Source organism: Onychostruthus taczanowskii, unplaced genomic scaffold (assembly GCF_017590055.1).
Source record: "Onychostruthus taczanowskii isolate IOZ18803 unplaced genomic scaffold, ASM1759005v1 scaffold6, whole genome shotgun sequence".
NCBI lineage: Eukaryota > Metazoa > Chordata > Aves > Passeriformes > Passeridae > Onychostruthus > Onychostruthus taczanowskii.
Genome location: NW_024503679.1, coordinates 8567771 through 8581601, shown reverse-complemented (window position 1 = coordinate 8581601; position 13831 = coordinate 8567771). Strand labels below are relative to the sequence as shown.

The following is a 13831-nucleotide window of genomic DNA, read 5'->3' as shown; positions in this document are numbered from 1 at the left end:
AGCTTTTTTGGCACAAGAGCACATACCAGTAATGTCCCTGTCTACTCAAAGTAGAAAGTTTGTTTCATCTTTCCATTCTCTACAAAACAGCAGGAAATCTGCTATAGCCATGGTGACCTTCTGGCATCCCAGTCTGCAAAGTCCAACAAACTGTCACCCAAACTCCCTCAGGCACAAGGAATTCTTCATGACCTTTCACTCCAAGGTCCATATCCTCCCAAAACCTGGAATCTGAATATCATCTGGATCTAGTTAATTTCCCTGAAGTTTTGGCACTGCAGTGGACCAAAGGCAGATACCCTTTTACTACTGCTATTTTTTATTAATTAGTTTTTATTTGGCTAGTGTTCCTGTGGGTGCAGCAAGCCTTGGCATTTAGAACATCTGCAACCTCATATATAGCAGGAAAAAAAAAGAGAAAAAGTTCTCTTGTCTTTCAAACATAAACATGGCATCAGTCTGCAACAGCTGAAACCAGAGCTACCTTTGTGGGTGGCTCTGTTCTTTCTGAAAACAGCTTTGTAAGCCATTGCAGGAAGAGGATACTACCATTCATTAAAGTTATATTGGCAATCTGTGTCTCAAAGTCCCAGCTTAGTCATGCATTTAAGTGCCTAATTTCCTCCATATACCAATTATGCACATATTATGAGTATTTTCCAACTGATATCAAAGCTGTCTTGTGCATTGCAGATAAGAAACGTCAACATGAGCGTGTTCTGCTCCTTCGTCATTAATGTGCACCACATTGCCTCTCTGTGGCTAAATCTCCCTCACTTCCATATCTCATTTTTTCTGTAGTTCCTGATCAGCCTGTTAGCTCTTCAACACCTTCCCTGCAGTAGGAAGAGTTAAGCAATAACAGTGGGACTTTATGCTTTCACATAGCAAAGAAAAACTGGCTTAGAGCTGTGTGTGATGAAAGGTTTAATTGCACAGCTTAATGCTCGGTTGAGGAAACAACTGTCCAACAGACCAGTTGTCAGAGAGGATCTATTCTGTACAGGATGAGAAACCTTTTACATATGCAGTGTAATCACGTAAATATTAACAGGAAAATTACTGGTCTAAGTACCTTGAGCCTTTTGTGTCACACAAATCTCTGTGTATGAAGGAAGGACCGTTTATCTGTAGAAGTCCAGGCACCAAGCACTTACAGCATCTCTTTAGGCACTCAGGACTCCACCTTTATAGGTAAACAGCTAAAATTTTGAATTTTAGGCATTAACCACAAAGTATCTGGAAGCCTTACAGGAACCCACTCATCAGAGAATATCTTAGCACCACTGTAAAACAGCACTGTTTTCTTCCTGTAGTTCCACAGCAATTATGAAAGGCAGACAAGATTGTTCTTATCTTCAACTGTTGGCTTTTCAAGGCAGTGTGACAGTGCTGACAGCAAAGTAAATCCAAACATGGTCAGGAGCAGCCATTTAATCATCTTTCACTGACAGATTGGAGTTTCTTTTTCCATTGATACCATATTTAGTAACATATAATGAATTCCATGAACATGGATTTTAACACTGTTGAGTTATGCTTATTCTTACTGGCATAGTAAGATTAAAGGTATTTATTAATCTCTCAACATTTTTTGTCTATACAGAGTGGAAGCTACAACAGCACCTGGTAGTCCAATATGGCAAGAGCATACAAACTAATAGTACCACTTGTGTGGGTTGCAAGTTACCATATCACAGGCAACTTGGAGCACAGCATTGACACCTGTAATTGTATAAAGCTGCTCTGCAGGAGATAAAAAAGACATATTAGGCTGTGATAAAGACAAATACCTTTTCTATACATTGACCACAGGTGTATGCAGTATTGTGGAGCAGTCAGTAAAGCCTAGCAGGAACACCAAGGGATAAGACAGCAAGAATTGAAAATACCTCGCCATCCCAAATTCTTTTTCCCAAGGAAGCAAACAGTGCTAAGACTCTGCCAGACTACATAAAAACCAGTTGATCCTGCTCTGCTTGCAAGTTATTTTACTTCTGACTAAAAAAAGAAACCATAAAATGACATCATGTCAGAGCTGCAATGTTTCTTGATTGTCTTGATGTAAGGTCTTCACAGCCTACAATGTAGATTTAAAAGTTTGATCAACTGGTATTATTTCTGTACTTTATTTCAGTCAAGCCCAAAAATCCACCCAACCCCACAATGGAGTAAGAGCTTGCATAGAACAGAGAAGACTTGATGTAAAATTGTGCTCTCTAGTGGAGAAATTTCATTCTGTGCAATAAAATTCAAGCCATGCTGATCCATCCACTTAACCAACAGGTTTTCAGTGCAGAGAAAGTATCAACATTTTCCACAATATGAAAAGAGTGCAAGTGCCCAGTTCAACGTATTTATTATAACTAAGATAGGCTTATACTGAGTTACATGACAGATTACAGGTACATAAGGTTTCTAAATATGGAACAAAAAATACCTAAGCCCTAAGACATGTGTTATGTTTGTTAGATCTTTAAAAATAGTGACACTCTTAATGTAATAGCAAAACATTTCTTTTTAATGATGTTGCACTTTTTTATGGTCCTATATAATACTATATAGTCTGATGAAAATAGGTTACTTTCACACCAGATGGTGCTACTTGGTTTACATGATCAAAACTAGGATTTTTCTCTAAATAAGTGTTTAATAACAAATTTTCTGTTCATTTATTTTTAGAGAGAAGAACTGAAATATTCACCTACTCCTTTATTTCTAGTTATACCACTAATTTTAAATCTACGGAATGGCTCTTCAAGAAACCCTAACTCCTGTTCAGTGTGTTTTCTTACAATGTTAACAAAACACAGCCCATTTTCTTCATGACAACTGCCCTATCAGCACTTTTTCTGGCCAGGTATAGATGACTGAATGCATTAACTCTGTATAATAGCAGATGAATTAGAATCTATTCTTTCAAACAACTTGGCCACTTTCTGCATCCTCAACACTATACAGGAATTAGCTTCTTTAAACTCTGTATCTTAACTAGGCTGTTAGACTATATCTCAAGTTAGAAGACAGAAATGCAAAAGACTTGAAAAAGCTAAATGTACAGTTAACTATGCTAATTTTAAAACATATTAAAATTTGGTGTGCATTCTAATTCAAGAGTAAGGATCTAGCAAGACATGGATATTAGATTTCTCTTATGTGGTTACAGAATGTTATGATCAGCTGTTGACTGTTACAGAAAGCAATACTCCCTCTTCCTTTTTGGACCTAAAAGATAAAATATGGGGGAGGGGAAAAGCTGTTTTTTTGAACATATACAGAAACACAGAGCTACCATTCATGTTTTAAGTTCCCTAGTATACCCAGAAAAGGCAGCCTAACAATCCAGCAAAGCCAGCAGCCTAGATTTAAGAAGTATCACAACTACAAATAGAATCATACAAGTTAAAAGATTTGCCAGCTATAAATTTTTTAAATGGAAAAAAGTTCCTAACTGATCTTCTGCCGAGAGCAAGGGCAGAGTTTGCTGACTTCCAGCATAACTTGTGCTGATATGGCAGCAATTTAAACACTTATAATTAGTTAATCCCATGAGAGCAAGCAGATTTCCTGTTTCTACAATGGTAGTCATACAGAATTTTGAGCTGGGGAACAATTGTCAGTGATTGGGTAAGAGAAAAACAGAGTTCAGCTTCAGCAGTTTTGTCATGTCACTTAACAGAAAGATGAATAAGAACTAAGTAATAAACTCTAGTTTGAGAATGTCTAAATATTTATGGATATTTATTTAAATATTTATGAAGTGCTGGAACTCTGCAAAATGCTGTTTCCATTCAATACCCTCCTGCAATTTTTCACAATTTTCTTTAAACGTGTGTCCTTCACATGGCCGTAACACTTACACCACATGCAAGAAAATATTAATTTAATATAAAACAGACAGTCTTGAAATTAAGGAGCCAGAAAGACAAGCAAGATATCCCTTGAAGTCCTGTGTGGTTGCTGTTACAGAGAGGTAACAAAGAGAGGGATCTTAAACATGTTTAGTTTAAAATTCAATGGTGGTCAAGCAAAACTAACACACAGGTGTGAGCATATTGTAGCACCACTGGAAGTTAACTGGTAGGTACAATTAGCTGTGTTGCAGCAATAGCTGCCAGTCACAGCACTGTGTGTGCATGGATGGGAGGCAGCCCAGTCACTGAGGGACACATCTCTTGCTCTAATTCTCATGTTTGCAAAAGCTCCATTTTTAGATACAAAAGTGTTATCTCGGCAAGGCAGAAGTTTCACTGTGTTTTGCAGACTCAGCTAACTATCCTACATTAGAGTTCATTCACTATCAAAAGGCATTAAAAAATACCAAAGATTTATGCAATAGGTTGTAAAGCATCTAAAAAACAGATCCAAAGTTATCTGGCAGCTACAAGGTCGTACTTAGCAACTCAGTTTATCCCATGTAAGAAGGGAAATCATGCAATACCTTCCAATTAAAAATCCTCTGCATTTCCTGAGAGGAGAAAAAGACAGATGCCAAAATCCCAGACAATTCATACTGACCTCCAATCCCATACTATATGACAGCTTTGAGAAGCTTTTGGGACAGAGCTAGGAAGTCATCCACAGTGACAAATTACAGGTGTTTCTACTACACTACCATGACAGACCATTTTCAGGATAATTTACAATAATTCATTCAGGTGATATTGTGCGAAGAACACCAAAGCTCATACTGACCTATTTTTAATTCATGCACTCTCCCTACTCCATGATAACAAGGTTTTAGAGAATATGAAAGCACAGTCCAGGGGTTCCTCATAAGACAGAGCAGATTTCAGCCTTCTCTCAGTTTCCTATATTTCAACAGTTGCAGAAGTGCCATTTGTGTAGCCACCTTTAGACTTCATGTGGTCCTGAATTGACACAGCCTAGGGGGAAAAAAAAGCTTATTAGAAGACACATCTTCTAAATTCTGGTTGCCAGAGCAATTATTAAGGGCATCAATTTGAAAGGGCAGGTGGGCCAGGTCTGAGTCCCAACTCATATGCTGAGTCTAAAGAGCAGGGAGAAATAATAACTAAATCCAGGACTGTTAAATACTATTTTAAATCAGTGTTTGAGATGCATTTTTCTATACAAAATCCACTTATTCTTACATCCCTCACCCTCCACAGCTTTGACTTCAAAGCGATTTGCTTCTAGTATCAAGTGCATCTATAGAACCTGCACCCAAAAGGTTCTCATAGTGAGTAAACTGAGAAAATGAGCATTTCCTTCTCAGTGTATCTCCCACAGTATCTCATGTTTACCAAACAAAAGACAGTTCTGTTCTGACGCTACTCTATTGATAAAGAAACCCCTCAAGGTTTTTCTCTTTTTTTACAATTACCTAGTGTTTAATTAGCTACCTGCTCTACAGTTTACTGAGGGGAGGTGTGTGCTTCTCCCAGGGGGGCACACTTACTGAGGAATAGTCACTACTCATGTCCCGGGCCCCGACGTGCGCGGTGTGCACAAAGTTCATTGGCTCTCCTATCATATTCCGGTCCAGTCTCCGGCGCCTCTTCTGTGAGAAAATAAGATATCTTAGATCTCTATTCAGAAATCACCAGCAGCTTTCAGCCAGAAACAAGTAGCCAAGATAAAAATAGATAGCCAGGACTGACCCCTAATGACACCTCATGGCAAGCAGGCTGAAGTTTCAGACTGTTCACAGTAGGACACTATGAAAGTCACTTTTATTCCTGGTAATTGAATTCTAGCAAAAGCTTTCTTTACTGCTGGAAAGTCAGGGCCTGAGAACTGCAAACAGTCACACTGTCTAAGTTTTTGGCAAAGAACACACAGTTCAAACATAGCTTAACAGGACTGGTTTTGGCTTTTGCATTACCTTGCCCAAACTAACCAAAACAACAGTAATGAAAGTGTTTCCCACGTAACTGGAAGACAAAATTTCAAATCCAATAAAAGGTGGCAGTTGTGCATCTACCTACCGGTGGGGGCTGTTCACCATTGCACCAATTAAAACAAACCAGGAACTCAGTCATTGTATTTCTCAGTAGGTAAAACGGTCTTGTTAAGTGTAATTCTCTGGGAGTTCGAGCAGTACAAGGACAAGTGCAGCTCCTAGAGTGAGCTTAGAAAGGAAATGCTTGTGCAGATTCACTGGTAGAGATCACAGAAAGCATCTGATAAGTATACCTGCAAAGAGATTAATATTTAAATTTATATTCAAATATATCAAAGTTTTATAACAGTTATTGAGCAATAGGCAGTTCCAAAGACTAAACCAAGACTGTTACATTCTTAAACATACCTGTAGAGGAGAGGAGCATCAATTTAAAATTACTATGTTCACGTCAGAAATCAGGGTTAAGAACTCTGCATATTTACAGAGAGTATTGGAAGTTCTTTATGGAAATATTATAAAATCAATGCTGGAATTAAGCCAAGTCTTGTTTAACAGTCTGTGATCTGGTTGTACACAAAGCTAACCAATACTTACAAATTATTTTTATAAGTAATTTAAGCTATGAAACTTTACTGTTTTGTAAGAAACCAGCTGTGAACAGATTGACCTGCTAACATTTACAAACTGAGGCTTTACATATGATTTGGTTACTCTACGTAGATAGGGAAAAGATCAAACCAAAGAGCCTTCCACATCTCCAAATAGCCCGTAAAAGAGAAGAGACTTGCATACCAGCAAGAAATCCAGTCATCAGAGTCTAGAATTTATAAAAATATTAACATAGAAGTCCTTTGGTTACTCTACGTAGATAGGGAAAAGCTCAAACCAAAGAGCCTTCCACATCTCCAAATAGCCCGTAAAAGAGAAAAGAAGAGACTTGCATACCAGCAAGAAACCCAGTCATCAGAGCCTAGAATTTATAAAAATATTAACACAGAAGTCTAAACTCACTGACTCTAAGTACTGTGAAGCCAGGAGACAGCCCAACTTTTAGTAGTTGCTGACTTTTTTTTTTTTTTAATGTATCTTTGCTCAAAGCAAAGCTTGGGTTATAGAGTAGCCTTTGCTATCAAATTTTTCATACCCCAGATCATTAAAACATCACAACATGTTCATTTAAAGAAAGTTTTTTTTTTTTTTTTTTTTTTTGAAGCTTACAGCTTAACAGAAGTTAACAGTATAGTTTCATCAAATCAATCTTTCTGAACCCCCACTAAAGCTTTCACATCAAACCAGCATAAGCTTCATAGGCATTTCCTCCTTCATAGACATTTCTTATGTAGTCCCACAATTATGTAATTACCACATCTATTTCTTTCACTTTTGTGGTTTTGTAACATTTCATCATGTCTCACTTCAAGCAGATTTCTTAAATTGCTGCGATTTATCTTTCAAAGCAGGCTATGTCTGCCCCTTTTTTTTAAGTAGTCTATATGATACATTTCTGCAGAATGTCATATTATTCCAGTTTGTCCTAGGTGGTTTGAATACAATTCGTTATCTGCCTCAATTATCATTTTTCACCTCATGCCCTCACAATGGCATTTATCACCGCCGGGAGGGGCAGTGGTCCACACAACCATAAAGACAAGCGCAAGTCAAAGCTTTTGCCAGCACTTCACATTAATCGTGGGTTTTGGGGGGTTGCTGCACGTTAATGTGACCACATGGAAGCTAAGGTTTTCTCAAGTGTGTCACGGCACAGAGATCACCTATGGGCAAAGCAGACTGACAGGACATCCCAAAGCAGCCGCCGAACTCCTACCGTGCTCCTGCCGCACCCCGCGTGTCCATCTCCCTGCGCGGGGCTCCGTGCGAACCTCGCTGCTGCCTGCTGCTCCCGGAGAGTCCTGACAGGATGGTGCGTCCTCATTCAAGCGCTGGCACACACCCAGCTCCCGTCTTGGCAGCTTCAGCACATTTGCAGTTCATATTGCGGGGTTATAATTAGTCCTGTTGGCCAAGCAAGAACGCTGCGCCGCGCTCCCGTGCCCTGCGGCGGCTCCGCTGCGCTGCGCTGCTGCACAAGGCTCCTGTGCGCTTCACGCGTCCCCACAGGTGTCAGAAACGCAGAGACCCAGAACAGAGCCCTGCTTTGGCGTCACATTTGTGCAGCCGTGCAGCTTCCTCAGCACCCCCGTGCAGCCCGTGGCTCACTTCCACCCCTGCGGCAGCTCTGCAGGTGTCCTGCTGGCACACGGCGTGCCGAACGCCTTCCTGTTGTCTTTTACATCAGAACGCTTCTTTTCCTCTGCGTGACTCAGAGAATCATCCCCCAGGCCAGGAATGTGTGTGCCAGGGCATGGGACACCACCTTGCTCCCAGAGACTCAAGGTTTCCACACTAACTAGAAGAATTTTAAAAACATCTTAATGTTTTCAGGCTCACCCAAGACAAATAAAAGCCAACAAGAATCCCCGAAGCAAGGAGAAAACAACATTTTGTCACAGTTGGCACACAGACCAGAACGGGACAATATCCTGTTGTTCTTCTCTCTGTTTTTCACCATGGCAGCAGTATCATCCAGGCGAGGAGACAAAGGGCCTGGGAATGGCTAGCACGCGCAGACACGGACGCTGGATGTGCTGGCAGGATGCACAGCCCTGCTGGAGCCCGGGGCCTTAAAGCACCCCAGAGCTTTGGGAATGCTGGGATAAACTTCCCTGAGTGTAACAATCAATTTCTCCTACCACTGATGTGTATTAAAAAGTATTCAAAGACTTCTTGTATTCTACTTACAAAATATCAATGGAAAATATTGGCCTGAATCAAACCAAAAACCTGAATGTTTGCATAGACACATGGTAATATTGATAAATAATATCACTAAACATAATTATTCTTCCCAACTGGCCTTCAGACTCAAGGTCAGATCATGCAAAATCCTTGCCCCGAGCTGTTAGTGCAGGACAATGAGGGCACAGTTAGTGAATATTGCCACAGGCTGCCATCCCCCTGCCCCAGCTCAGCGTTAAACCGGGATTACTGCTGGGCCCCCTGGCTGTCATTTTCACCCCAGCTCTGTCAATACCGAGCTCATGCAAGGAGCTGTGTATTTCAGCCTAAACGCCTTCTAAAAACCACCATGCTTCTAATTTGTTCATTATCCCTCCTTTGCTCATCTGTCATCAAGATCATGTTAAATCCTCAAACACTTGTATGTTTGAATGACATATTTGAATGACAAGGTGTGGCAAAAGACAGCAAAGCTTGTGCAAGTTTTGAGCATGGAACTTAGAGAGTGCATCTTGCTTGGTAAAAAGGTGAAGAGTACAAAACAATTATTAACACTTTGGAAGAACCTTGGGGCCAAAACAGCTAAAATCTGCTGTAGAGTGAGCTTAGCTGCTTGCAAGCAGCATCCTGATTTTACCAGTACGTACAGATTATAGGGATGCATTCCTCAAACTATATAATAATAATGCTACTATATATCATAAATGTGTATACTGGTCTACCATCCTGGAGCTTTGCAGAAAGCTGAGAATAAGGTTTTACCTGAGCCCTTCAATAACGTAGGTGTGTAGGATTTTTAACCTGAGGAATTGGGGTGTACTCTCTGAGGACATCCTTCTTTCCAAAGCTAAGTAGACATATATTTAAAAAATAACTCTTCAAAACCAAACCAACAAACCAAAAAAACAAAAAAAACAAAAAACAAAAAAAACAAAAAACAAAAAAAACAAAAAACAAAAAAAACAAAAAACAAAAAAAACAAAAAACAAAAAAAACAAAAAACAAAAAAAAACCCCAAAAAACCAAAAAAAACCAAAAACAAAAACCAAAAAAACCCCCCAAAAAACCACCAAAAAAATCCCTCACACATAAAACCACAAAGGCAGTCCCTCTGTTTAAATATGAAAATGAGCTAAATCACCTTAATCTTGAAAATAAAAATTTATTTTCAACTGTGTCCATTCCCCTTCAAATAATAAGAAAAAGTCAAGAGACCAAAGTATGTGTTCTGCTTGGAAGTTAAAACAACTGCAAAAGAAATCAACTAAGGTTTGCTTGCAATCTTACCAGAAAAAAACTGTAAAAATAATGAAAAGCAAACAAATGGTTGGCAACACACCCACCACCAATAATGTAAACATGTTGAATGGATCAAGTGGCTTGTAAATTATGAAATTTAATGTTATAAAAAGAAAACTATGATGATAAATTTCCCTTCTTTACAGAAGGGGGAAAAGCCTTAACAAGAAAAGGCAGAGCTCCTCAGGCACAGCAGAGGAGCAAACATGACGGCCAAGGAAAAGCATACGAGGGAAGCAGGAAAAGCAGGAATCGCCCCCATTCAGAGAGGGCTGCAGAAGAGCATCCCTCGTGGGATCGGCGGGCAGTGCTCCTCCCGGGGCCGCCGCGGCCCGAGGACACGCCGTGACCTTGACCGCGGCGAGGCTCCGGGGCTGCCGCGACACCGCCAGGGGGCGCCCCGCGCACCCCCCGCGCTCGCGGCCTCCCCGCCCCGCCGCTCCCTCAGGAGCCTCGCGCGCCTCACGGGGAGCCACGGCCGCTCTCGGCCCCAGCGCAGCTCCTCACTGCAGAACCGGGCCGGTGTCCGGAGCGGGGCCCAGCCGAACCTCCGGCAGGCCCGAGCGCCCGGCACTGCCGCAGCTCCGCCCTCGCGGGAGGGGTGTGCTTTGCGCGCCAGAGCCAGCAGGGGGAGCCATGCCCCCACCGTTCCCTCCTCCGCCCTTCCCCGGCGCGGAAGCCGTCGAGCTCCTCCAAGCGGTCGCGCTGTAACACGGCCGGGCGTGAGTGAGCGCACCCCAGCCAATCGCCGCGAGCCGTTCGCATTACGCCGCTTCCTATTGGCTGCCCGGCGGAGGCGGCCGCCCAATGGGCGCGGCGGAGCGCGAGGGGAAGGCACGCGAGCGCGGGAGCCGCCCCCCTTTGCGGAGCGCGCGGCGCGGCGCGGACCGGCCCTGCTGCTGCTCTGAGCGACCATGGCGCTGCCCAGCAGTTGACGTTTGGCTTCTCCCCTCTCCACCTTCTCCTCTTTCTCCGGCCCCTTCCTTCCCTCAGCCCGGGTCCCGGCTCAGGCACGTAGACGGCCGGTACCGGAGACACCGGGTCCCCCCCCGCCCCTCAGAAACAGGCAGTAGGAGTCGGGCCGGGCGGCCGCCGGACGCGCCATGAACATCATCATCGGCATCGGCGGGTGAGAGCCGGGACCGGGCGGGGAAAGCGGCTCGGGCTGCGGGACGGGCACGGGTCTCTCGTCCCGGCCCCTCCCGGTGCCGCAGTGGGGTGGGGGGGTGGACGCGGCCCCACGTGGCGCTTCCCGACGGCCGCGCTCTCGCCGCAGGGTCACCAACGGCGGCAAGACCACGCTGACCCGCCGGCTGATGCGGGCCCTGCCCAACTGCAGCGTGGTGCACCAGGATGACTTCTTCAAGGTGAGCGGGCCCGCCGGCCCGGGCAGGCCGCGGGAGGGCGCGGGGTGACCCCCGCGGGCTTCCGCCCGCGCTGCTGGCGCGCTGCCCGCCCTGCGCCGCCCTGCCCGCGGCCGTGCGGGGCCGGAGGAGCCTGCGCTACAGCGGCTCCCCACGACTTGCCGCGGAGCGCCGTGCTCGTGTCCGTGGGAAGATAGACGAGCAGGCGGCTTTATCGTACTGCTCGTTTTATCTGCGTGCAAAGGAGCCTGGTGGAGGGTTAAGATTCCCCTTTGTAGCTTCAGGGTTTGGATCTTGAATCTTGCTTTGAAATGGGTGTTGAGCTTCTCAGTCGTTGTCCTGACCAAGCAGGTTTGTTTTTCTTGTTACTGTTTCAGCCCCAAGATGAAATAGAAGTTGAAGATGGGTTTAAACAGTACGACGGTAAGCCTTTGTTAGTGTTTTCAAAGCATAACTCAAAAACTTAAAGAGTATATTGATTCTTTATGTGCACTGTTTTGTACTGACTGTATCACTAGATGATATTTAATTACTGCTTAGTGATAGTTGTCTGTTTTGTCTTAGTGATTAGTGCATTAGATATGGAAGCTATGATGAGTACCATAAATGCTTGGATAAAAAACCCAGTCAAGTTTGAACGTTCTCATGGAATCAACAACACAATGGATGCCCAGATCTTGGAAGATAAGGAGGGAGGAGATGAAACAATCCACATTCTTATTGTTGAAGGCTTCCTACTTTACACCTACAGGTAATCAATTGTGCCTTCACACATTCTGATTTTTACATTATTTTATGTAACGGGCAAACCTCCAAGGGACTAAAAAGACGTGTTCTAAACCAAGAGTTAGCAGCTGGCATTGACTACGACCAAGTTTAGGTGTCACTCTAAGTACAGGAAATGGATATAGTGTTACTTTTCTGGGTTTTGCTATTAATTAGTGGAGAAGTAACCAAGCCGGCGTCTCTTTCAGGCCACTGATTGATGTGTTCCACCATCGATACTTTCTTTCCATTCCATATGAAGAGTGTAAAAGGAGAAGAAGGTAAGTTTGTCTGAGTTCTCTGCTATCCCAATAACATCTTACTCATTCAAGTACTTTTTTCAAAGACTTTAAAAGACTTTAACATTGCCCATTCAACACTTTGTTTCTCTAGAGCTTTTAGATGAGAAGAGATAATGGCAAATGTAGCTATTGAGTTGGACTATAGCTTCCTACACCAAACTGACCAAAAACTTCTTGTGTATGTAATGCTCAGTTTCTGCACACACCTTTCACTAGACCTTCTCCCCTGCTGGTTTTCCTATTAACACAGTTCCCAGGTCTCAAACTATTTGAGGTTTTACATTTGGCTGTGTTGTTGCACACGTACACTGTTCTTACTGCAAATGAAAACTTGAATAAGATTTCAAGAGGAATAAGCAGTCAGCTAATTTACCCAAAGTTCTGCTAAAGTTTTTAAGAGTTTATTCATCGGTACTTAGATCAGTCTGTCTTGGGAACTCCTTTTGCAGTTTAAAGACTTTGGACCTGCACATCAGTTTCAATTTATTTGCATAACTTGATGCTTGCAGCTCTTGCTAACTAGGAACTTCTGATAAGCTCAGAAACCAAACTGGAGTCAATGGGCTTAGGCTAATGTGTAGGGAAACCCAATGAAGGATGTGTCATTTCCCTGAACTGTTACTAGTAACAATGCCTTCATTTACAGTTCAAGGAATTACACTGTACCGGATCCACCTGGATTGTTTGATGGCCACGTTTGGCCTATGTACATAAAGCACAGGAAGATAATGGAAGAACTTGGAGTTGATGTGGGTAAGTCTTTAATGACAAAAGCACTTTATGAGATTGCTTTTCAGACCTGTGCAGTACATATTGGTTAGATGCATGAGAGGAGGTGAAGCAGGTGGAGGGAGTATATTTCTCTGATACCAGCTGGGTGCATGCTTTTTAAATGAGGATCTGCCAAGCTTACAGAGACTTACTGGAGTTCTCTTATTTTACTTTCTTTAAGTGCATTTGAATGGGACAAAATCAAAGGAGGAGCTGTTTAATGACGTGTATGGACAGATCCAGAATAAGATTGAAGAACTGCTTAACACCCAGGTATATGTCCAGGTTATGTTGCAATTCAAAGGTAAACTTTTTAAAACCTGTGTTGGAAAAGTACGAAGCTGTAACTCACAGTATGTTCACATCTATCTTTCTGTCTAGAAATAAGCTGCTGCTGCTGCTGCTGATTCTTGTGAGTGAAGATGATTCCTGTTTGCTCCACGCTGTCTACCTGACTGCCTCTAAAGTTCCAGCTTCTGTGAAGACTCAACTCCCAAATTCAACTTTGTTCAACCTTTCCCTTGAAAACTTAAGTTCTATATGGCCATAATTAAAAAGCACTTCCCCCTTGTCTGTGATCCTAAATTGTGCTTCAGTCTAGTATGTTCTCAGATGACTTTTTTCATGATGTTATTGGTGTCACAGGTTAAAACATTATAGTGGAA

At 42.8% G+C, this 13831-nt stretch overlaps 2 protein-coding genes across 3 annotated transcripts; one reads left to right on the top strand and one right to left on the bottom strand.

The window, feature by feature from the left end:
• Positions 1-1419: 1419 nt before the first annotated feature.
• Positions 1420-8125, bottom strand: LOC121343471 (CDC42 small effector protein 2-B-like). 2 transcript variants are annotated; one of them, XM_041418677.1, is made up of 4 exons: positions 7695-8091; positions 5952-6159; positions 5423-5524; positions 2111-4886 (listed from the first exon to the last, which is right to left on the bottom strand). In XM_041418677.1, exons 2-4 carry the CDS (start codon positions 6003-6005, stop codon positions 4812-4814), a joined length of 231 nt encoding a protein of 76 aa, XP_041274611.1. In that variant the 5' UTR covers positions 6006-6159; positions 7695-8091; the 3' UTR covers positions 2111-4811. The 2 variants fall into 2 exon arrangements, with proteins under 2 accessions (XP_041274610.1, XP_041274611.1); XM_041418676.1 differs by lacking the exon at positions 5952-6159 and having other exon boundaries at positions 1420-4886; positions 7695-8125.
• Positions 8126-10806: 2681 nt separating this feature from the next.
• LOC121343467 (nicotinamide riboside kinase 2-like) lies at positions 10807-13751 on the top strand. The gene is made up of 8 exons (XM_041418665.1): positions 10807-11093; positions 11241-11331; positions 11706-11751; positions 11893-12079; positions 12303-12374; positions 13042-13148; positions 13348-13439; positions 13548-13751. Exons 1-8 carry the CDS (start codon positions 11068-11070, stop codon positions 13551-13553), a joined length of 627 nt encoding a protein of 208 aa, XP_041274599.1. The 5' UTR covers positions 10807-11067; the 3' UTR covers positions 13554-13751.
• The last annotated feature ends 80 nt before the right edge of the window (positions 13752-13831 follow it).